This window comes from Salminus brasiliensis, chromosome 4 (assembly GCF_030463535.1).
Source record: "Salminus brasiliensis chromosome 4, fSalBra1.hap2, whole genome shotgun sequence".
In the NCBI taxonomy this organism is placed as follows: Eukaryota; Metazoa; Chordata; class Actinopteri; order Characiformes; family Bryconidae; genus Salminus; species Salminus brasiliensis.
In genome coordinates, this window is record NC_132881.1 from 24,889,429 (window position 1) to 24,915,506 (window position 26,078).

Sequence of the window (26,078 nt, forward strand, 5' to 3'; positions counted from 1 at the left end):
GGGATGCGCAGATTCAGAATTCCTGAGTGGAGATAACTACTATAAATATCCCTACTGTGGCTAAGTTATATGCAGGTTTACTGACTACGACATTTTTAAAGAATATATATATATATATATATATATATATATATATATATATATATATATATATATATATATATATGTCTAAATAAACTAAATATAAAAAAAAATGGAAATACAAGGTTGTGTGACAAGAAATTATTTAACATTATTTAGCAAACATTTAGGACATTTTAAACATAGAATATCACATCTTGCTGTTTACAGTGAGTTAAGAAGTTATCTTTATTCATAAAAGATACTGAATGTAACATTGGGAGTGTTGCCCACGTACTCATATTAGTGTTGTTCCCTGTTGTTTACAGATGTGAAGTCGAACCCTGGCATCGGCCTTCGGCGCAGGTTTTAGTAGTGGTGGTGTTATACACTATGCTATCTATGTGAATGATTTAATGAAGAGGAGGCCACTGATGACTGAAGATGGCAGACCACTTCTGGTAGGTACTATCCACTGCACACCAGAAAACCCCCCACAAGGCCTGCCTGATGTTTTGCAGATGCCCTGACCCAGTCGTGTAGCCAACACAATCTGGCTCTTGTCAAAGTGTCTCAGATCCTGACGCGTGTCCATTTTCCCTGCTTTCAACACACCACCTTCAAGAACTGACTGTTCACTTGCTGCCTAATATATCCACCACGTGACAGATGCCACTGTAGATGAAGAGAATTAATGCTTTTCACCTTACCCATCAGTTGCCTTATGGCCTTATGAATATCAGTCTCCTCTGCTCGCCTCTAACCAAGCAAAGGGGAGGAAGGTGTTAAACTAGACACCAGTACTAGCCAAGGGCAAAGAGATGCAATGTTACACTTGAAGTCGTGGAATGCTGTAGATATTGGCCTGTGACGGCATCCCACCTGTGCCAATATGCTAATGGATATGCTACGACTGAAACCCTTAGAACTTCATTCATTAGAATTCAAAAATGTGCTGAATTGTACTGGGTCCATGAGCTGCCATGAAAAAAGCATGGAAAGCAGGTCATTTAGACTATTAAAAAAAATGACTGTAGAGGATTAACTGAAATACATCTGCATTGATTTGTCTGGTGTAGAACAGCGACTCTGAGTCAGAGTACACTGACAGGGAACAGAGAGCCACACTGGAGCTGGCACATACAGTAAGTGTAGGAAAGATGTGAGGAGGTTAATGTCACTGTTCTAGAGCTCACCTGTGAGTAGATTTCTCAGCCACAGAGAGGAGATACTTTAGAGCCTCTTCACTGTTCAGAGACACATTCCCATCCTGCCATGGCAAGAGAGAGCACAGGGGGAGGACTGAGAGAACCTGCAGAACCTGAGAGAGAGAGACAGAGAGACAGAGATAAAGAGGACAGTTCTGCAAGCTCTTTATGGCTCCAAGATATCTGTTCCTACATGTTCTTCTGACTCTTCTCCGAGATCCATCAATCTGTGTATTTCTATCAGGAGTCTGGCAGTGTCTTTCCTCCTCTCTCGCTCTCTCTCACTATCTCTCATCCCTCCACAAGTGAGACACATCTGGTTGGGGTCTGGCTGCACTGCTTTCTCTCCAACACTGAAAGGCGTCTCTGAGGAACAATTGAACTAGAGGAAAAAGGGCTATTTTTTCCTTCTTACCTGACCTGCTGAAAGGCCGGGTCCATCATATCTGGCTGTCGCTAACATTGGAGATTGCGCGAGACTGTTATTAGAACTGTACATAAAATCTTTTCCAGCCCACTGGAGCAGACCCCTTTTTAATAACTCTTTGCTGACGACTAGGTTTCAAACTAATATTACCATGCTGTTCGACAGCCGCTGTTCACCCATACACATACCAACATACACAGACACACACACACAAGTACAAGTTTGTTTTCATACCTTGTCAGACCATGTGCATGTGGTCATACACATAATACATATTAATATTCCAATAATTAAAGATAGACTGCAGTACACAACAGGACGCAGGGGTTGGGGGTAGGGGTGAATTATGTATTTACACATAAACTGGGGTACCCAGCTAAAACCTACATTATGTACGTTTTTAAGATGACATAAGATGTTTTATGAAAAAAAAAAACACTGTATTGACATAAGAAGCCTTGAACTAAAGTTATAAGCATCTGTCATATTTATTATGAATCATCTTTCCCAAGTAATGGAACTAGTTAATACTTAGTGTCTCAGTTCTACATTTTTTATACATACACCATATGTCCAATGTTTGTGGACACCCCTTCTAATGAATGCATTCAGCTACTTTAAGTTGCACTCATTGCTGACATAGATGTGCAAATGCACAAACACACACACACAGCTTTTCAAGTGCCTGTGGAGAAGCACTGTCAATAGAATAGGACTCTCTGGAGCAGATAAACATGAACCTATTGACACCATGCCGAATGCCAGACGTGGGCTAGAGGGGTGTAAAGCCCCCCAGAATTGAGCTGTAAAGCAGTGAAACTGTGTTCTTTGGAATGATGGAGCTCCATTCAGTACTTTTGAGATGAGTTGCGGCTCATCTAACGCTCTTATCCCTGAATGCAATCAAATCCTCACAGTGCTGCTTCAAAATCAGTGGAGAGGCTTGGAGAGGCTTTCTACTGAAAGCCGAGACAGTTACTCCAATTTGTTTTTTATGCACAAAATAAAGTGTAGCTTTTGTGCGATTACATCCTGAAAGTGTACAAAAACTAAGGCTAAGACACACAGCACATGGACACACACCCTTTTGCTGGTGTTCAGATCATTTAAGAACTCTGAAAGTACAGTGTGAACCCAGACTGGTACATGAATGACTCATGAGTATTTCCAGGAAAAAGAGGTGAAAGCATTAAGCCTCTACATCACTACAGCAGAGGTTCCTGACTGTTAAACCTTATGCGTAAGTGCATGTGCATAAGAGTGGTTTGCTGGGCCTGCCAAGGATCGCAACTTTCCTCTTCTCCGTTTCTTCCCAGAATGCTTTAATAAGGCAGAGGGTTCGCTATGGAAACCAGGGCTGAGAGAGTCCCTGGAGCAGGCCGACAGGAGCAGCTTTGCAGCAGCCGTTTAAGCATTAACGACTGGCTGATAACATACACACACACACACAGAACAGTGCACAGGCACACACATGCATGGGCAGAGGCACGGCATGTATATGCAGCTTGCGAGCGCACAAACACAAACAAACAAACACACACACACACACACACACACACACACACACACACACACACACACACACACACACACACACAGCTGATGCCTCCCGCTCTTAACAGCGCTTAATGACAGGAATGGCAGAACAGGGCCGTAATTGATGGTCGGTTGAGTGTTTATGAGGAACTGAAACACGACCCTCTTTGCTAAACCGTCTGCCTTTTCCCCTTTACTTTGGCCAAGTATTTGTGTGTATGTGTGTGTATGTGTGTATGCGTGCGATCTTGTTCTTGTGCGCGTGCTGCATGCATGTGTATATCTGTGCGGAGTCCATGCATGGAAATAAAACCAAACATATGGAGGTCCCCATGCCGAGAAGTGACTGCGAGCTGGTCTTGTGCTTGAGTTTGTTATTACAGAGGCTCTGTTTATTCAGCTAATCAGAAGGACGGCCATGTTATCCTTGCAGGTATCATTTAGACAGCTGGATCCATTGAGCACACGGTTGCCAAAGCTACTTTGATCAGAGCCATGGTAGCTTGTGGCCCTCCTGCATGCGAGAGCATTTCAGAGTTGGCCTGTTAGCCTATCCAGATTGCACGAGTAGATCATGTCATCATGGTGGTATATAGTCTTTATACCAGTTGTCATACTGAAACCTTGTAAAACCCTTTTTTTGGACACCATTTAGAAAACACAGGCTATCCTGTGTACTGTGAACACTTCATGATGAATGGATCAAACAGAAATGGTGGTAGTAGGTGACAGATTATGAGTATGATACACAATTTCGAAGGGCCTCTGACTAGGTGTGCCAATATAAGAACCCAATTTCCATTCTTTTATAAGTTAATACACCTATATGAACTGTAATAACACTATTTATATCTAACGTAATGTTTTCGCTTCCTGTTACCCCCACGTTCCCTATAAAAATCCACAAAAGGTGAAATCTGACAATCCTGGCAGTTTTGTAGGCTGCCACAGTGGGAAAACAGCATTTAACATGACGCAGAGCTTTGGCTCGGCTTCCTACGTCACAAGCAGTCTCAACAGAATTATACTGTGTCTGCTATCTGAGTAGTTAACATCTGGTCTACATCATAAGTGTAGGGTCTGATTTGAGCAGCTAATCTGAGAGAGATACGGTGAACTCAAGGTGAAGTAAACGTTCGCAAGTTACTGCAAAAGGGAACAACTGAGAATAAACTTGTAAGTAGGGCTGGGCGATATGGTACAAATACCCCATCATGATATTTAAAGACATTTTTTACGATATACAATATTTATCACGATATATGTAATCAGTAGCAACAGATTCTTAAAAACTACTTAAGATACTATCCCGTACTGAATACAGTGATGCACTTACTAACTAATTAAACCAGTCTAATCACACTATGTTTAATTAGACTAACTACAGTCTAATTAAACATAGTCTAATTACATTAGGTTTGTAATAAAATGCAGCTAATTAGTGTTTATTAAGCACTAACAACCTCCTCGATTTGCTTTAAAAACTTAGCAAAATTGATCATGATACGATAAAATATCGTCATATTGCCCAGCTCTAAAGTAAAGTATATATTGAGCTTAGGAGCGAAGTAATGAGTAATAGTGGGGGGTAATGAGAAATGGCGGGGAGTAGAGATTGGGGGGGTGGGGGTGAGCACAGTAGGGGTGACTTGTGAACATTTAAAGGAACAGGCACTGGTTGGTGCTTGATCTTTGAGATATTTTGACCAATGCATTTCATTAAGACCCCAGTGAACTGTGATAACTCATGGAAAAGGTGTATGTATCTTTTTAGTGACATATACCCTTTCCACAGAAACACTATGCACTTGAAAATGAAAAAAGTACATAGAGACAAATGGTCATAGCTTTGGCGGGCAAATTAAAAGTTGCCAAAGCATGAAAGGTATTTCCGGCTACAGCTATGCTGTGAATTTGTTTAGCACCTAAGCACACCAAGTATGAAGTATCACTAGCACAGAACACACTACTGATGCGGACAATGCCAGTACTATCACTAACATCAGTCCTAGGACAAGCCTGGAGCAGCAGCCAAACAAAAGCAACAGAAAAGTAAGGGCCTCTTGGTCAATAATAGTAATCCTGCCCAAAATGAATATCTTGCTAATATCTTGCTGTTTTTAACCTCTTATGATGCCTGACAAACCTACATGAAAATTTATATTTCTAAAGGCTCATTCCCATAAAGATGTCATACAGGCTTCATTAGTCCACTCTGATGTCAAGCTGACATGAAAACAATGATGAAATGATGACTTTGGCCGATATTAGGTTGTGTAAGAACACTTTCTGGGGTGAAATGACACGGCAAGTTGAGATAACTGAATGTGTAGCTCAGTTCAGTGACATAATGGTGACTGTAACAACAAGTGTGGCTGATTCCAAAAAAAAAAAAAAAGACACTGTAAATGACTATGATGACTTAAATGTCACTGTAGATGAAGTCACTTCACCTGTCAGTGGTACTTATGGCTGGTCAGTGCATTTGTCAAGGAGTGAATATATCAGGCAGCAAGAGAACGGTCAGTTCTTGAAGGTCAGTTCCTGAGACACTTCAAAAAAGGCCAAATTTTGATGGCCATGATTTTGTTTTGTGGGGTTTTTGTAGTATTCAGTGCATAGTAACTACCAAAAGTGCTTCTTTTGAGTCACAGGCACCTCATTGAGGAAAACCACTGAGGCTCTTAAAGAACTTAAAGGACAATATATGGTTATATCTTAAATTATTATCAAGTAAATCAATAATCATATAATAGTTTTTTAGTACTGACTTTGGAAATTACATTTATATTTTTATTTAGCCACAATATTTATTTATATTGAATTCTGCTTGGTCTTTTATTAAAGTTCAGGGAAGCACAGCGTTTACATAACTTCTAACTCTGACTGAAACCTTTCAGCCATGTTCAAGAAACCCTGGAGAATGACACCAAATGAAAATGTCCTGTATGAAGAGAAGTAAAATTACATAGTAATGGACACTACCAGGGACAGGGGAGCTATAAAATGGAAACAGCACTGTATGTTTTGGGATGTTTTGGGACTGCTCTGCTATCTCTAGGCTCTGATCTAGTGTAGCCTCAGTTTTGCCTGACGCCTGGGTTTCGATATGAAGGCTTCACACCCTCCTTGTTTCTCGCGGACTCTTTATTGCACTTTCACTTCCTCACCACTTAATTTTCCCCTGCCACTCACAGCTGCTAAAGAACAACTTTTACAAGCTTGGCTCAATCCTACTCATCCTTTGTTTAATGACCGGCTTTCCAATACTTTGTTCATTCTAATACACAAGAGAATCCACAGGGAAATGACTAATGTAGGGTCTAACATTACTGATTTTATAACTGACTTTTATCATTGTTTCCTGATCTCGTTACTACACTGTCCAAATGTTTGAGGACACCCCTTCTATAACGAATGCATTCAGCTACTTTAAGTTGCATTCCTTGCTGACACAGTTGTGCAGACTTGCACACAAAGCTTTTCTAGCCCATATAGAGAAGTATTGCCAATAGATTAGGACTCTCTGGAACAGAAACATGAACCTATTGGCACCATGCCTAATGCCAGACATGGGCTAGAGGAATATGAACCCTCCTCCCCCCATCCAGTGCTCCATCCAGGACTTTTTATGATGAGTTTGGGAGGTAGGGATGTGGGGTGGTGATCATCTAACATCATGACTTCACTAACGCTCTTGTTGCTGAATGCAATCAAATCCACACAGCAGGTAGCCTTAAAAAAATAAATAAATAAAAATAAAAATGCCCTACAGCAAAGTGCTACTAACTTTGTCCTCTTACCTTGGCCAGGCATGCAGAGTGAGGCTCATGCATTGCCAGGTGGGTCAAAGCAGTCACACTCAGGTCAAAGGGCAGAGGCTGAAGGCTGTTGCCTTGCATATTCTCGAGTCTCTCCAGCAGCCTGTCCAGGGCCAGCTGCCGCACCTCATAATGCGTGCACTGCAGCAGGCGCCTCAGGAGGTCCTTCTGCACCCCGTCCACCTCCTGGGTCCCCCACACACCAGCAGAATCCATGGCAATGCTGGTGGCCAAAGAAGCCAGGCTCTGTAGATACTGTATGGCCCCAGGGCCAGAGAGACACACCTCCTCCGGGTTTCGAGGAGCCACAAGCTCAGAGTCCAGCAGGATGGCCAGGGTCTCTTCACGTAGTTCCTTCACCTGAGAATCTGAAAAGAACACACAGATGATTAAACCGATCCTGGACCAGACTTTGGTGTTAAAATCTGAACACCTCTGGACAATTTATCTGTTACTGTAAATAGCTGAGCCAGAACAAGATGTCCTGATTTCCAAAAGGCATAACGTTAAAGATATGTAACAAAAACAAAAGTGCAAAGCCTGAAGCATAGGTCTGTGATCCCAGCATGGTCAGTGCTTACTAACACCCTCTTTGGCAAGCTTCATAGCTTGCAAACACTTTTGTAGCAGCTGAGAGGCTTGTACTTCTTTGTATAAGCCTTCTCGTTCTGGTTGATACCTGGGGCCTTCTTGCTACAATGCTCTTTTTAAGGCCAATCCACAGATTTTCAATGGCGTCTACGCAGGAAACCATGACAAACTTTAAGGAAGCCTTTTTTTATAGTCAGTCAGTCCCCCCCCAAAGACAGTGTGATATTTCCTACCAAAATATGCTGGAATTTAACTGAACCTATTCTACAACTGAAATATTTTTAGTGTCACTGGCTGCAACACAAGCCTAAAGTGCACCAATGCTTAACAGTTGGAAAGGTAGTCTCTGCATGAAATTCTGCACCCCTTCCCCCCCCCCCCCTACACATACTGTACCATTGCTCATTGCTACCAAAGAGGCTAATTTTAACAAAAATAATGCACTAATCCTGATCATAATGTTAAAAATTAAGTTTTATCTATAAGGGCTACTTGAACTTTTGCCAATGTGCAGTTACCTGCCTTGAACTGGCAAAGGACACTGCATATATTTTTAGCAAGCTGACCTGAAGTTCACCAGATTCTCCTTCTGTCTTTTGCTAGGCATAAAAAACAGGCTCAACAGAACAGTGGTCATTCTAATGCATTTATAGATATATTGACCGAAACCTTTTATTATATAATGTGACTTCCAGCATAACTAATGCCGTACAGTCTGCCACAGTATATCCCAGCCTTTCAATCAGATGCAGATACACGGAGTGTAAAGTCTTTATTCCCCAGTTTTGTCTTTACCACTACTCTAAACCTGTTACTCATGCTCAACATGCATGTGCAAAAAACAGACATAAACACAACAAGTGATATAATGGCCTTGTCTTGTGAAAGGATCAGCAAGGGATACCCATCACAGGGACTAGCATCAACAGACAGCCTTACCACATCCAGGTCCTTTACAACGGTCGCATGCCGCTACAGAAAGAGCGCAATACACAGAAGTGTGTGTACACAGACAACATGCATGGCTAGATACAAGATACCCCGAATACAATCAGAGATGACACTTGGCTCCGCGGAGCACAACCACACACCAGTGAACAACATCCTCAAAACACTTTTACACACTTTCATTGCTTTCCACATGATGACTCATTACCAAAGCAAACGCCATGTCACACGTGCTCCCAAGCAGACAATCAAGAATACAAGCAAAACAACCGTTTCACCAAACACCGCCCACGTGTTCCAATACAAACATAATCAACGTCGCAAAGAAGTACAGAGAGTCCGAAACTGAATATCATGAACACTGATATAGCATAACGTTCTGTGTGATGTAGGCAGACAGACAGAAAGATAGACAGACCGGTAGACAGAAAGAGAGAGAGAGAGAGAGAGAGAGAGAGAGAGAGAGTCAGATACTGACTGTGGCATTTATATACATATACGTATATGCCCAAAAGTTTTTGGACACCAGCTCCTCCAGAGTGGCTTTTGAAATCAAGGGTAATAATAGGGAGTCTGTTTTCCCTTTACTGCAGCCTCTACACTTCAGCAAAGGCCTCATACTAGATTTAGAAACATTTTCTGTGAGGATCCGATGGCATTTGGCCAGGAGAGCATTAGTAAGGTCAGATATAATAGAGGATTATTCATAAATGAATCAAAAGTGCCACTCAAATGTGGGGCAAACTTAGCCCAGAGGTGTTGGCTGGAGCTCCAGTTAGTTCCACTGCACCACAGTCCAGTGCTGCAGGGCTTCATTCCCCTCTATTCACCGGATGGCACTGGGCATGGTGACGCCCAGGACCCATGTGTGGCTGCTCCAGAGCATTGTCAACGTTATATTGGCAATACCTTTCTATGAAGATTAAACAGGGTGTGCAACTAAATGCCTGCGTCAGTAATGGGTGCCACGTAAAGTAGCTGAATTCACTCATTAAAAGGAGTGCCTTTATACTTCTGTATGTATAGTGTATACATACATACAATAATCACTGAGATTATTAAACATCTTCAAAGTTCTCTTCATGGAAGTGCAGTATTATTTATAGCTAACTTACAGCACCTGGTTGGGTAAATCTGTGCTTAATAAGAGTAAATCAGGTGAGCTGTTGATGGAACTGAACACATCCCTCTGGCTGGGGGCTTCCAGAAGAACCAAACTGGAACCAGGCTTTGTTCTTCAGACTAGCTCACAAGACATCAACTACCCGCGCGCACACACATACACACACACACACACACACACACACACACACACACACACACACACACACACACACACACACACACACACACAGTTACCCTTTTGTGGGGGAAATGAAAGGCGTTCCTCAGGGTGACAAGATGTGCCATACAACTGTTTATATTTGTGTGTGTGTGTGTGTGTGTCTTTGCATATTTGCAGGTCAGCAGTGAGTTTCATCAGCTTGCAGCACAATGTCTCTGAAGGTTCATAACGAACTATACACACACATGAATATGTACACACATGCATACACACACACTCATACTGAGTCATAGTGAAAACTGTGGTCTAACCGTCTCCCCGACCACCAATACTCAACGGCCAAAAGAGTGCCAAAAAAGCTACAGAACAGAATGCACACACACACAGTGATTAAGAAAGCATAACAGTGGGAAATGAAAAAAAGGCATTGGAATAACACCCAGATCATTCTCACCACACACACACACACACACACACACACACACACACACACACACACACACACACACACACACACTTTTAGCTGTGGGAACAGAAGAAAAATGAAGCCCTACAGATTTAGTCTTAGCCCCTTAACTTATTTACCTTCCAACCTGCAGTCATTCCATGAATAACAAAACGCGAGGAGTGTGTGTGTGTGTTCATAATTTGTACACGTATCGACACACGCCAAACTAAGAGTGCTCAGAACACACATGCTGTCTAGGAGTGTGTACGCTACGAGCAGGACTGCACTGCTCTTCAGCTGAAGTTTACGTTTTAGGGAAGCGGTGGTGTGTCTATAGTCACTGCAGTGAAACACACACATGGATTTTACATCACGCTCTGCCAGCACTACCCAAACTGTGAAAACCAAAACACAGGCGGCTGCGGAGTGTGTGCAGCACATGTGCGGAAGGAACACTGCACTTTCTCACAGAGTAAAAAGCCAAACCGTGCTAAGCAGCTTTGCACAAGTGTTGAAGGCGGCACTGTGCATCAGTTATTAGCCATTACTGCAAAACGGCAAGGTACACTGACTAGCCATAAAATTAATACTACCTCCTTATTTCTATACTCACTGTCCACTGTGCTTCAATGATAAGGACCCCACAGGACCACCACGGATCAGGTATTATTTTAATGGTGGGACATTCTCAATATCTCTGTGATCAGGAGGAACACAATTAAATTACTCAATTTATCAGACATCAAAATGCCACTCTTCTGTCAGTCTCTGTTTCCATGGTTACAGCATAAAAAAACCTTCATAATCAAGAACTGATATTCGCTAGAAATCAATAACTGATACTAGCTAACCAAGTAAAAAAAACATTAGCAAATAAAAGTTTGCCAATATGTGTAAGGCATGTGTGTTAAGCAGCATCGACTCGTCAATGACTAAAACACTATATGGACAAAAGCATTGGGACACCGGCTCATTCATTGTTTCTTCTGAAATCAAGAGTATTTATATATTTTTAAAATACACAGCACAATGCTGGGGGCTTCATACCCCTCTAGCCCACACCTGGCATTAGGCATGGTTCCAACAGGTTCACATTTATCTGCTCCAGAGAGTTCTATTCTACTTCAGTACTTCTCGACAGGGACTAAACACATCGGTGCCAGCAATGGGTGCAACCTAAAGTAGCTGAATGCATTCATTCATTAGAATGGATGTCCACAAACATTTGGACACGTAGTAAATGTGTATAATGAGTAGTAACCTACGTATTCATCATTACATTAAATACTGCAAGACGTGGTGCTGGAGTATGTATCTGCCCACATCACAGTGCAGTTTTAAAAGCCTCAGGACATATATTTAGGGCATCAGTAGCTAAAATATGCAATATCTGGCTCAGCAGCTCCAACATCTTACTAATGTTTCTAGCAGTTTCCATGTCTGGAAAAATAATTCCAGGCTTCCAGCTTAATTTTCCAGGTTTTTAGATTTACAAAGATGCATGGGAACTGAGACTTTATTGAAGGGCGCCTGAACACCTTTATAAGCCTTTCATAACAATTGACATACATCTATAGAAACATTAATAAAGGCTTATTCCAACAAGTGACAGTTGACAAGGTATCTTCTAAGTTTGACATAACAGATGCCTACTAAAAAAGGTTTATGTAGAATTATGACAACTATCATGACAGGCTTATGACCACCACATGATAAACGCTGCCATTCAGAAGAGTTACAATGTATTTTTCAAAATTCTTAATATTTATTTTGTATCATTTATACCTAAACCAGTGTGTCTCCAACAAAAGCTCTGTTTGTTTCCCCACGACCTGAGGGAGGTATTTGCTCCATGTAAATAAATCCCTGGAATCTTCCAATAACTGAGTGTCTAAACAAGTTTTAATGCAAGATGTAAGAGTTTATGTTTCCCTTCCTTAACAACAAACACCCCAATAAACCTCAAGCCCAAAACAGAAAGCTAAACCAGATTACAAACAACTTTTTTCTTTCTTCCCCTGGATGTCTGATCTAATCTTAGCACTGGATCTGCTTTCTGTTGTTTCAAATTTGGTTATAGACATTGTAAAATCAACCACAGGGTATGAATGCGGAGGTAGAACAGCCGGTGCATGTGTGACAGGGAGTGAAGTGGGCTGTTGCTGCTGCTGTTACCAAACACATGCAGGAACTGCCCGATAAGGTTCTTCCTATGGACACTGTGCCAGGAAAAAGGGAAAAGCTGATTTATCAGATTCATCTTCTTTTTTGCAGTTCCTACTGTATCGGCCCTCAAAAATCTCATTTTGTAAACCTACCTTTCTCGTTTTTTGCTAAAGCACAGGCAAGTGACGTCTCTGATGACGTTCTGCTGGAGAACAGCATGAGCAAAACAGTACAGATAAATACAAATGCTGGCTGGAACACAGAGAGATGAATAAACCCACAGATAAACAACAAGAGCAGGACCTGCGTGTTTGTTTTTGTACATTTTCTAGACAAAAATGTGCTCGAAACCCAAGACAAACAGTGGTAAGCAACAACATGGCTTTATATAGAGAGTATCCTCCATTCTGTTCGGATACTTGTTGCTAGATCCGCTTACTAAACATGGAGATCCAGGGGATAACACAAAACAATGACACTGAGTCATCTACAAACACTGAAGTATCAAACTAAGTGGATTAAGATTAGTCGGCTAAGTGTTGGGGAGTAATAAAAATGATTAAAAACTGAATTTAAAAACGTACTGAAAAGGTCCAAGGTTAAGATATACGCCACATCTAGAATCCACAGTTTCTCCACTTGTGCAAACAGAGTGCAAAGTGGTAAATATCCTAGTTTCCGACACCACTCAACCATATATATATATATATATATATATATATATATATATATATATATATATATATATATATATACACACACACACACACATATATATATATATATATATATATATATATATATATATATATATATATATATATATATATATATATATATACACACATACATACATACATACATACACATACATTTTTTTTTTTCCTCCACAAAAAGCTCCAATGTGTTACTGTTTAAAGCTGTATTCCTTTTATGGCTACTTAGTTTAAGATTAGGGATAGGTTTTAGAGTTAGATAGAAAAACCTTATTACAATATAGACATTAATATATTTTGGCTGTCATGTCAAAAACCTTGTATCTGTAAAATATCACCTTCTCATGAAAATTTGAGAAATGAGAATTTTTTTTTTTTAAAGTTAGTGTACATAACAGTGAAAAAAAGGAAGGACAAAAGTTTTGGGACACCTACACATTACACCTACAGGAGGTTTTATGGCATCCCATTCTAAATCCATAAGCATAACTGTTGCATATGGAGCTCAACTGCAGCTGTAACAGCAGGTCTGGAACTCATGCAGTTATGGATTCAGCAGAGCGTAGACGACTTCTATCCACTACGTGCGTCAGCATTTGGCGACCTTGCTCTGTAACTTTGCACAGTCTTTGTGCTGTGGGTCCTAAATGCTTCTACTTTTCAACAATACCGCTCTCAGTTAATGGTGGAACATCTAGGTGGGAAGAAATTTCATGGACTGCCTTGTTGCAGGGGTGGCAACTTGTTACAGTACCACGCTTTTTTTTTCAGTGAGCTCTTATGAACGACACATTCTATCACTAATGTGTGTGAAAAAGGCAGCCTGCATGGCTAGGTGCCTTATTTTACACACCTGTGGCAATGGGATTGAATGACACCTCAATTCAATGATCAAGAGTACACAATATTTTTCGTCCATACAGCGTACAAGCCTGGCAGTGACAATATACTGTATACTCTCTATAAAAATAAAAAAGGGATCTACAGCACTGCGGCATTAAAAAGGTCACTTCTGATATTTAGCTTTGCGGGCAAAAACAGAAACACACAGACGGACACAAAGAGCCCCGCTGTCTTTGAGCGAGCAAGAGGGGCAACTGTGCGATGCTCCATTATTCTTCAATCATCAGTGATCCCCCTAGCCTCTCAGACTCTCTCTTTCTCAAACAGCCCTTCCAGGAAAACAGACACTGAGGTCTATTGTAAATCAGGCTGTGTACTTGCATGCTGCACGGCCTCAACAACAAAAACACAGCTGAAGGACTGATACTGACGGGTCGGCTGATCTGTGTGTGATGGACTGTCCTGTATGTGCACTGCCATACCTTCCACAGGAGAAGGGAGAGACGCGCACACATCAGCCAACAGGTCCAGCATTGCCCCTCGAGTCACCAGACATGGGTTCCGTCTGAAAGAGAAAATGAGAAAGAGACATAAATATTAAGATGCATAACACATTATGGACTACCATTAAATTAAAAAAAAAGAAATAATAAAACAACAACAGCAAAACAAACAAGTAACATGTAAACATGTCTCCCTTTGACCATCACATCACAAAAAATCTTTCTACAGCTAAAATCTAAAGATTTAGGACTATATTTGGGACTATATTATAGCACTGTTGTCTATTTGGCAGCCAATCACTATTGTGTCATTCCCATTGAAATAATTCTCAAATCCTTCATTTAAAACCACAACGGTAGATCTGATGTATAAAATAATTGCATGCACAATAGTCCCAATAGGATCACTTAAGGCGAAATATATCAAGCACATCTCATTTCCTACCAAGAGGAGATGATCTGCCCAATTTCATTTATTTTATTCCAATCTTGGATACACAGATCGACGCTGGGTAACTATGACTCAAAACCAACAAAGTTTATGTAAGCGCTGTGCGGACGTAAGCGAAGTTATGAAGTTTAGCAGACGTTGGGTTTTGGTCTCTATACACATTATATGTCCAAATATTTGTGGACACCCCTTCTGATGACTGCATTCAGCTACTTTAAGTTGCAGCCATTGTTGACACAGATGTGCAAATGCACATACGCACAGCTTGTCTAGTCCCTGTAGAGAAGTATTATAAATAGAATAGGACTCTCTGGAGCAGATAAACATGAACCTATTGGCACCATGCCTAACGCCAGGTGTGGGCTAGAGGAGTATAAAGCCCAGAACCATTGCTTGACGAACCAATTTTAGCAATCTGCTTATTTACAGCATTATTCATTAGCTTCTATACAGTTACAACTAGAGAAGCGACTTATCACTAAGGGGAGGGTCAGCCTTCAGAAGCTGAACGTTACACCATCACATGTGCCGCCCGACTGGACAACGAGAATTCTCCAACTTCTGCCCTGCCTTCAGAGCGGCTGCAAATGTAGTGTGTGTGTGTGCAAATGTGGGTGTGTTTGTGTGCACAGAAGCGCCGGCCGTGTGTATGGCGGTGCACATCGTTGTGTGTGTGTGTGTGTGACTGCAGCTCAGAGTGCCCGTAGACATGTGTGAGAACAAGGGCTGCAGTGTTCAAGGCTGACGTCAGCGTTTCATCACTCAGATATTAATAACATACTCCCTCTAACACACACACACTCTCTCTCTCTCTCTCGCTCTTTCTAACACACGTATGACCTCCCCGAGCCCCTGTAACTGACCCACCCACCCTGTCTCTCTTTCTCTGCGTCTCGTTCACACACACACACAAAACGTGTGGTTTCACTTAGTTCTACCTGCCGGCCTGCAGAGCTTCATATGGAGCGCAGTGAGCTCTTGTTTTTTTAAATATGAGCATTAAAAATCCCTGGGTACAATAATAATAATAATAATAATAATAATAATAAAAATAAATAAATAAAATGAATAAATAAAAAAGTAAATATCCCAAATAAAAGTTTGTTCCCCCTGGATAAGTTGGTTTATTGAAAAAGTTTTGTTTTTTTTTGTTTTTTTTTTAAACTACATTTTTTTAAAACTAAAAAAATGTGACTCTTTTTCAATAAACCAACTTATCCAGGGGTACAAACTTTTATTTGGGATATTTATTTATTTGTTTTTTATATTATTATTATTGTACCCAGGATTTTTAATGCTCATATAAAAAAAACTGACAGAAGGCCAGAGAGAATTGCACATTGTGATCAAACAGTTAATTTTAAATCACATAATGAACTATGTATAGAAATTACAAATATTTATTACAAATTCTGATTTAACTTAAACCTTTTGAATTATAATTTGATTTTCCAAAGTAAAATTTAAAAATGCTCATTTTGATTTAAATTGATTAGAATTTTAATAAATTATTAATGAATAAATCAATAATAAAAAAAATATATATTATATATAAACAAAACACGTAAAACCTGCTAATATAGTCTTACCCTAAATCTCCCCAAGGCTGATTAGTCGAGACGTGTAAAGAGCCCAGTACTGGCTTTTCTTTAGTTTAGCAAGTAGTGGGAGCTTATGGACCCAAAAGAAACCGACGAAGCTAAAGGAACATGTTTGCATCTTGCTGCCAGAGTCATGAAACACTTGCCTTAAGCCATATCAAGTTGTTGAGTAATATCAAATAGTTTGGCCCATGCGATTCCTGACACACGTGATTCTTGACAAACGTACAGAAAAATCCCTGGTTAAAAAAAAACTATACTATATGTCCAAATGTTTGTGGACACCCCTTCTAATGAATGCATTCAGCTACTTTAAGTTATGCCCATTGCTGACAAACACAGCTTGTCTAGTCTCTAAAGAGAAGTATTGGCAATAAAATAAGAATCTCTTGAGGAGTTAAATATGAACCATGAACACCCTTGATTTCAGAAAAAACACTGGGGTCTGCATCCGAGCCAGGTACACAGCGTTTTTCACCGAACACGCTGGTTGCCCGGTGACTTTGCATCAGCTGCAGCTCGGAAAAAGAGGCAACGGCTCGCTCGTATCGAAGGAGGTGCGTCACTGTATGGATGTGCACGAACAGTTATTCTTCTTACTTTAATGAAGGACTGACTGGATAAACTAGATGTCTGATGTTCCAGGCATGTTGTTTGCGAACTGGTGCTCATAAGTTTCCTTTGTGTACTCTATTAGCCTCACAGCTCCGAGGAAAAACTAAAGAAGCACACATCTAACACATACCACGGCTCGGCTGCCTGCTTACATTCAGTACAAGACGAAAAATGAGTAAACTTGATTTCTGGCCAAACTGTTCCTTTAGCATGTTTAAAAAAAAACACAAAATAAACCACTAATTTAATTTCAAATCCACTAAGACTAATCAGTGCATGCATGTCAGAATAGTCCTGGAAGTACGGGCCCAGCTCTCAGTTTCTTAACATGGAGAAAGTGCAAGTGGGCCAAAGTGCTGAGTTAATCTTGGCTCTGTTCACTTCCATTATGATCAAAAGTCAGCTTGCTGAAGCTCTGGAGGAAAAGAGCAGTAATAGACACCAGCAGCCACATACATATGGTCAAACTTAACACACACTGAAATCAAAACAAAATGACCAGTGCGGTAAAGTCTGGTGAAGCTTCGAGGGAACCACGCAGAGGTCGAGGAAGTACTGCATACTGCGGGCCACCCACTGCTTGCGGTAGCGATTAGGCTAAGATATCCTGCTCTAATGACTGCAGAGGGCCACGTTACAGATGAGTGGCGGGATTAGTGGACACCTGGCCAGGTCGGGAGGGTCGAGTAATCAAACGCAGGAGCCGCAGCACGGCCCGCCGATCAGGAATTCCCCTTGTCATCTTAATCAAGAACCTGCACTCGGGCCGGATGCCATCTTCTCTCCTTCAAGATCTCTCTTAGTTCTAATCTAACTCTTTCTAATGACAAACGCTGAGAAGACGGAGTGAGATCAAAGGGTGATAGAAGAACAGGAATGCAAGAAAGGAGACAAAGGATAACTCCCATTCTACTACTACATATTGTGGGTGGGACACTAAATAAATTAATAAATAAAGTATCATCATGTTACTTTTCATGTTACTTAAAGATCTACCCACATTATTCCAATCCCACCTAAGTCACATGACTGCAAACACTCCTATGACATTGCTCAGGATGCTCCGAACCTAACAACAACAACAAAAAAGCATGACCTCCAGGATGAGGTATACACTGGAACCTTCAATGATCCAAGTACAGCAAAGGCAGATACTGCCATATAAAACAGTACATCTAATTAGCTGCTTCGTCCACTGTTCATATCTCTTCATCTCCCAGTTTCTCTGTGTTATCAGCAGTAGTAGGTGGGAGTGAGAGAGCAGTAGGTCACGGTGTCACTCCACCCAGTGCTCTGTAAGATCTGAGCAGATCTGCTCTAAGGGCAGGGAGCACACAGCAGGTCAGCCTTTGAAATGGGAGCTGCAGCATGGGGGGGATGAAGGCCTTTTCTACACAGAAAAACAGCAACAGGTTCAGTACCTGCAATTAGAGTGTTCTGAAGACTCTGAAGGATCTAATTATTCAATAGCAGCTACAACGTTCACATTAGCCATTAGAATGAGGGAATAAAGTGATCTTGGTGATTCTGATTATGGAATAATTGTTGGTGGTTTGAGTATTTCCACAACTGCTGATCAACTGGGAATTTCAGCATAACTGTCTCTAGAGTTTAAACAGAATATCGCAATAAAGAAAACACAACCAGTGAGTGGCAGTTCTGCGCATAGGGACACCTTGTTAACAAGAGAGGTCAATGGAGAACATCCAGACGGGTTTGAGCTGACGGAAAGGCTACAGTAGCTCAAATAACCATCCTGTAGAATTGTGATGAGCTGAAAAGCCTCTCAGAATTCACAACACATCCAACCTTGAGGCAGATGGGTTACAACAACAGAAGACCATGTCGGGTTCTGCTTTTATCAGCTAAGAACAGAAAGCTGAGGCTGCAGTGGGCACAGGATCACCAAAGCTGGACAGCTGAAGACTGGAAAAGCGTAGCCTGGGCTGACGAATCCTGATTCCTGCTGGATCAAACATGCCATGTGTCAACAGTCCAGGCTGGATGACGTGGTGCCACAATGTGGGGAAGGTTTTTAGCAAACTTTCCCATGTTTATATGGATGTTATCTGGGCCAGCTAAGTGACTTCACATTTTTGCCCCTGTCTGCTAGGGACATGTGTGTGTTGTGGCTAGATGCTCTAGTTGCTCTGTGCCTTTCGACGAGGTATATCCGTTTGTTAGCCAGCTTTTACTTCCATGCTATAACTAGAAACAGGCTTAAAGAAATAGCGAAGTGACCAATTTCATCTGACAAAAAATCTCTCTCCTCAACTTCTCCTCAACCACTTCATGAGACCAGCCCTGAGGTGGGCAGAGAGATTTCAACAGACAGCATTGGAAGATTTTGATCAAGCTGAGGAATTCAGGAATTATGGATGTTGTCTACATTCATTTACAGCACTAAAGGATTTGAAATATTCCTTTACAACGCAGCCTGGCGAGTGTGTGCGTGTGTGTTTACCTTGTGGCCAGCCACAATTTTGGCCGGAGGTTACTTATGATGTCACTGTCTTGGTCTTCTGCTGGTGTCTGGGGCCGGTGAGTGTCTGTGAGGTAGGAACGCAGCAGGAAAAGCACCTGAGAGACCGAGAGAGAGGGAGAGAGAGAAAAAAATAAAAATAATAAGTTAATAATAAGAGTTCATACCTTTAATAACAGACTACTATGCTCGCCCAAGCACGAGAAATGAATCCCACAAAACTCAAGTCACATTTATTTGTATAATGTCACAAAGCAGCTTTACAGACATAGGGCATGTAACCAAGTGTGCAAGCCAAAGCAGACAGTGTGTCCCTCAAAGCTGGACGAAGAAACATTGGAAGGAACCTCCAAGGTTGTATGAGGTCACCCCACACCACACAAGTCTGTTGTTATGCAGGTGAGTACTGATCAAAATCACTGATGTGCTGAACGGTAGCAATAGTAATGCTGAATTAGCCCCATCATATATCCAAGTGTTGGTACATCAGGATGATGCTGAGATGTTGTTTGAAGGTCAGGACTGTAGTGGATGCTGGAAATGTAGGTTAGGTAACTGGTCTAGGGCAGACCATGGAGTAGGTAACTATCTGATCGGGTTGTGTCCTCCAAGACCAGAACAATGTTTTGTCATGTTTAATTTTTGATAATGATGATGCCCAGGTTGAATGGTCAAAGCACTTGGAATAAACAGAGTGAACCCCTAGGATTCTGGAATATGATGTACGTCACAATAAACACTAAACAGTTCTAAAAAGATGGCTTTGCTCTCCTGGGGATCAGGTAAATACACCCCCATTCGTTCTGATTCATATCAAAGTCTGGATGGGTGGATGTACTTGATATGAACAGGCAAAAGATCATACATATTGCTTAGCTCTCATACATAACTGCTCTGTTGGCCCTTTGATTCCTGGTGATGCCACAGCCATCCATGGCTGAGAGAAAGCATAGGAGACCTCTCTGTGCCAGTGAGATGGCCCTTTCTTTATCCACATCACTTAGAACAACGCTTGCAAACACAGAAGTCTGCTAGCCAATGTGACAGTACGGGATAGTCTGTCAAGCATGTGGAGTTCACCCTCCCGGGTGGAACTGGTGGTCAATATCGGGACCTACGGGTTAAGTTATACGTTTAAAGGAGCCATCTGATTTGCCAGCTTCATGCTTTTGCAAAAGGTCTACATAATCATGCGGGTCACTGGTATCTCCGGCTGTACTCTACTTCTGGCTTATAGTACCAATCAAATGGCATAATTTGACTCGGGCAGTTCCAAGGTATGTTCCACTTAAATTATCACCGCCCTCAACATTGATTCTGCCCAGTCAGCTCTGATTACACACACACACACACACACATGCTTACAATTTCTCATTTAACTGGTGAAGTGGCAACCCAGTTAGTAAGAGTGTGCAGCAGGTTGAAAGGGGAAAAAAATTAAGAAAAAAATCTTTTCTGGGCTGCAGCCACATTGTGGAAGCCATTCATTATGCAGCAGGCAGGGGAGGCTGAGGGCAAAAACAAGTCCAACCGTCAAGCTCCACGCCGAGCCTCGGACAGCTCCCTATTCCTGCCCACACCCAGCGTCCACTGTGCTCTCCCAGGCCAGAGCCGGAGTCCCGGAGCTCCCTACCCTTGCAGGCCTCTCGCGGGGGAAGCAACGGGGTATTTATAGTGACCAAATACACGAATTGTGACCAGCCGCAAACCAGTGGTGGGCAAAGAAGCGGCGGCAAGGAGTAAAAATAAATACCACATCGCGGCCCATAATTCAGCAGGGTGTACAGAAACACACACTTGCGCATATAAACATGCAAAACTGAGGGCCTACTGCACTGCGTGTCTACAGGCTGCCCTTTGGCATACTGGGAGAACTAGTTTTTCGAGGAAAGCTAACTCGATGAACTTCAACTGCTTATTGCGGAGCAACACTCGGTGAACGTTCGGAGAAGGAACTGAGGCTTCTTTCTCTCGGCCACTGACATATTCTTGTTCCACGGTCTGTTCTCTGCTGCAGAGGCATAAATATAAAGCATGAGCGCTGTGTATGCATGCATAAATGTAGTACAATATATACAATGTATTCTCAGATGTACGGGGGGGGGGGGGGGGGGGTTCTTAAACTTTAAGAACTTTGTCACGGTCACTCAGAAACTCGATTTTTATATTGCATCACAAATCTGATAAAATGATCTGATGATGAATGGACCAATAGTAATGCTCCAAAATGACATGGAATAAAATTTTGTACACTAACTTGCAAGTGAAAGTGAAGGTTTTTTCCTTTCTCCTGTAAAGATGCCATTTTAAAGATTTTTTAAAGGTTTTTCAAATGTTAAGATTTTAACACTCTTCACATTCCGGATTTCTTAAACAGGAGAAAGGAAGTTTTCCGACAGCATGTCCCATGTGTACCGTGTGTCGTATTTAACTAAAAACATCCCAGAACAGCGCTCAATCCCCACGTACTCCTACACGTATTTTTTTTTTTACCCTATTTATCTCTACAATTTTGGCCAATTACCCAACCCACTCGTCATTATTCTCCCCCATCACATGAAATGCTCCTAAAACTGGGAGGGTAAGGACTGACTTGGGACACATGTGCAGGCAGCCACTGCCTGTTCACGAACCGCCGATGCAACGTCATTGGACAACCAACGCGCTCGGGTACCCAGCTCTGACGCATCAGCTAGCAGGCGTCTGGCCAGCATCTCACTGAAGTGATGTGGGTAGAAGGAGAAAGATATCTACCCACCAGGACAGAGCAAGTCAACAGGTCAACTGATTTTAACCAGCGATCCTCGGGTACTAGCATGAGCCCCTTAGTCCACTGGACCACTCGGAACCCCGTCTACATGTATTTCGTTTTGTTTATTCATTGCTTGCCAGCCAATCAGAGGATACAATCCACCAATCAGAACAGGGATGCGGCTTTAGAAACTCCACTACACCATGTTTAAAAACGTATCTGTCAACATAACGCTTTGCAGTGCACTAGCAGCTTCCAGCACAACTTCAGTGTGTGTGTGTGTGTGTGTGTGTGTGTGTGCGTGTGCGTTTGCATCCCTGGAAAGTCATGTCTCTGCTCATCTGATTTATGTTGTGGAAACACGTAGACGACAAGAAAATAAGGGCAGTGCTGCATTGTGGGTATTTGGCATGCTGCTGCTGCTGCTTGGAGAAAGTGGAGGCCGGAGCGTCTGTTTCAGTTAGTGCTGCTTGGCCTGGTCCCCTCGTTAGCCCGGTTCTAAAACGAACCCTAGCGCTGAGTAAACAAAGCTTGCGCTGAGGCTCAGACGAGCGTGGGCTCTCCTCAGCACAAGTAGTTTAATAATCAAGGATGTGAGACAATGCGGATAGACCTTATTTAAACATTTAAGCTAAAACTGGAACTGTTACTTAAAACTGCTGTGAAACCCTTTCATTTATTTTAGTTTTTATGGTACTGTAAGTCAAACTGTGTAAACACCATCAGTCATCTGTCTGCGCCAAAGAACCGAGGATCTGGAAGCATTTTAAGAAAGTTTAGAGGTGTCTGGGGGAATGTATTAGCAGGAATGAGATTGGGGACAGTCTGAATGCAGTGTTTGTTAGCAATGTTAGCCTAGCATCTCTCGTTGTAAACCAAAGAAGCAGCAGTCAGATACCAGACATGTCTTGTTTGGTTGACTCCATCTGGGGTAAGTGATCAATCACTTAAATATTCATTTAATTTTCAACCAAACCATTCCTTTTACCATACTTCCTTCTTATTTGTGTGTGTGTGTGTGTGTGTGTGGGGGGGGGGGGGGTGAAATATGTAATCTAATTTATTTTTAATGGCATTTTTGGTAGCCATAAATGAGCTTCTGGCAGAGATCTGGTGGGATATTTGACGGTCTTGTCGTGTTAGCAGAATTGGTAGAGTTGAATCAATTTTGCTGGTTTAAGCAGAGTCCACATACTAGAGGTCAGAACATTGGTAAGGTCATTCCAAAAGCTAAACATTAGCCTGCTTTACCCATTCCACAACCACCTGTAATGTGTTTTGGGGGTCATCAATCAATCCTATCCAGGTTTCAACCATTTAGCTGATGGTTTGACATCAGGTTTAATTCTCGGGTAGCCCTCCATCTTCACTATTCCATCCCCAAACAGCCTCAGAGCATGTTGCTACCACTACAATGCTTAACAGTTGGTACGGTGCTGTAACCCTCCAAACATCTGTCTCATCTGACCATAAAACTTTCCTCCAGAAGCCTTTGCCTTTGTCCATGTGGTCGGCTGTAAACTTTAGTCAAGCTTGAAAGTGTCGACTTTGAAGCAGGAGCTTCCTTCCTGAATGGCAGCCCATCAGGCCACTGTGGTGTTAAACTCGCTTGACCGTAGACAGGGGACACTGGTGTTCCAGCAGCTTCCGGTTCATGGCAGGCCTGTGCCTAGGTGGTTCTTTGGTTGTTCTTTACCATCCAGATTTGTTCCAGACTTTGGCAAAGTGGTTACACCTTTCAGTAACCTGGAGTTACATACACATGCTTCAACTGATGATCTTGGAGAAACCGGGTTCATACGCTTTAACCAATTTCAAATTCAAGGACTTTCCATGATTTTTTTCCCCAAAAAATAAAAAAAAATAAATTCCAGGACCAAAAATGTTCCCATAATTTGTTTTTGGTAATGTTTAGTCCATGCTAGTAGCTGAAAGACTGTCCAGGCTAGCCTGTGTTTTATATTTATATTAGATACAATAACAACAGGAGCTCATTACAATATTTTCCATGACTTTTAAGTACTTTTTTCAAGGACTATTTAGTACTGGATTTTAGCATGGTTATTTTCAATGACTTTCCAGGTTTTCCAGGGCATGTATGAACTCTGTAGAAATGATGGCTCCAACAGACCACTGAGCTCTTTGGACTTTCTCATTGTACTGTGTTTTGATAAGTCACATTAAACTAGAGTAACTTCCAGCCGTAGCTAATCATGATCACTAACAGGAACTTTAAAGGCCTTGAGGAGTCAAAAGACATTATGGAATCGGTGGTTGTAGGTCAAAAAAATAAATAAATAAAACTTGTGCACCAAATTATTACATATTAAAGATGTACGTTTAATACTTATTTCTGGGAGCTGTCATTTTCACAAGTAAAAACCCAATATTACTATGACCTCGATGTCCAAGATAAGTGTATGTAAACATCCGACAACAACTGTAAACTCATTATCGCTTCCAAATCTGCTCACACACACAACTATTTTCATATTCAAAGACAAAAAGCCGGCAGTCTATCATATCTAAAAGAAGGAACCGAAGGAGGAAAACACACATTGTGGGTTTTTGGCGTGTTGCTGCTACACGGAGACAGGAGGCTGGGGTGTCAGGTTCTGTTAGTGCTGCTCGGTCTGGTCCCCTTGTTAGCCCTGGTTCTAAAAGGAACCCTAGCGTTGTGTAAACAAAGCTTTCGCTAAAGCTCAGAAAAGTACAGGCGCTCCTCAGTAGAAGAGCTTCAGCAATCAGAAATGTACTTTTGAACTCCACGTTCAAAGTGCTGCTTGATCCACGCATAAAACCAAAGCGGCGGGACGCACTGAGAGAGGCTGGGATGCGTGTGGAGGGTTCCCGCGGACATTTCGTGAACATGTGCGTACGCTGCAGCTATTTTTACGTCCGTTTGGACATATCTGATGGAATCGCCAAACAAAGAAGTCATTAATTCAGAACTGAGACAACGACATCTGCAACTTGTTATCCATGCTCCCGCCCACTCTTTCTCTCACACATACACACACACCAACAACTGCGCAACATTTGCATGAGCAACACAGTCCACAAATCCAACATCTGTTATAGCCCTTACAGCTATACCAGTCAAGAAGCCCTCTCTGTAATCTCTGTGTGCTTATGCTTTTGTAGTGTTCAAAAGAAGGACACACACACACACACACACACACACACACGTTTCAACGCAATGTCAGAATATGGACTAATTATGATTACTAATATAATACGCTAGAATATAATACAATCTGTTTTATTATAACTAACCTGTACAGACAAACACTACAGTAGAAAGAACAAAAAGTAGGCCCAAACCTACTTTTCCACTGTTTAATACTTGGGATTTTCAATATTGTGAATATTCTGCAATACAGGCAGAATTACAAATACATTGGTCTAATATTACGGAGTATGAAATGTGTTTAATAAAAGGTATTATTATTATTATTATTTGTATTTCATTCTTTTTTGGAGTCATTAATAACAGCAAGATATGCTTATGGTGACAGTTAATATTCTAATTAGAAATGACAAAGGCTGTAATCTTCATACACTACATGGACAAAGGTATAGGGATTAATACTCCTTTCTACTAGATTTTGGAAGCATTGCTGTA

The 26,078-nt window shown here is 41.6% G+C and overlaps 1 protein-coding gene across 1 annotated transcript in view; it reads right to left on the minus strand.

The window, feature by feature from the left end:
* The window catches only part of thada (THADA armadillo repeat containing), a 99,083-nt gene that overhangs the window by 14,024 nt on the left and 58,981 nt on the right, over positions 1–26,078 (minus strand). Inside the window, exons 29-32 of the mRNA XM_072677711.1 lie at positions 19,684–19,799; positions 14,532–14,614; positions 7,035–7,420; positions 1,257–1,381 (exon numbers count right to left, since the gene is read on the minus strand). Of these exons, the coding sequence (XP_072533812.1) occupies positions 1,257–1,381; positions 7,035–7,420; positions 14,532–14,614; positions 19,684–19,799 (710 nt within the window). The remainder of the gene's footprint in view (positions 1–1,256; positions 1,382–7,034; positions 7,421–14,531; positions 14,615–19,683; positions 19,800–26,078) is intronic.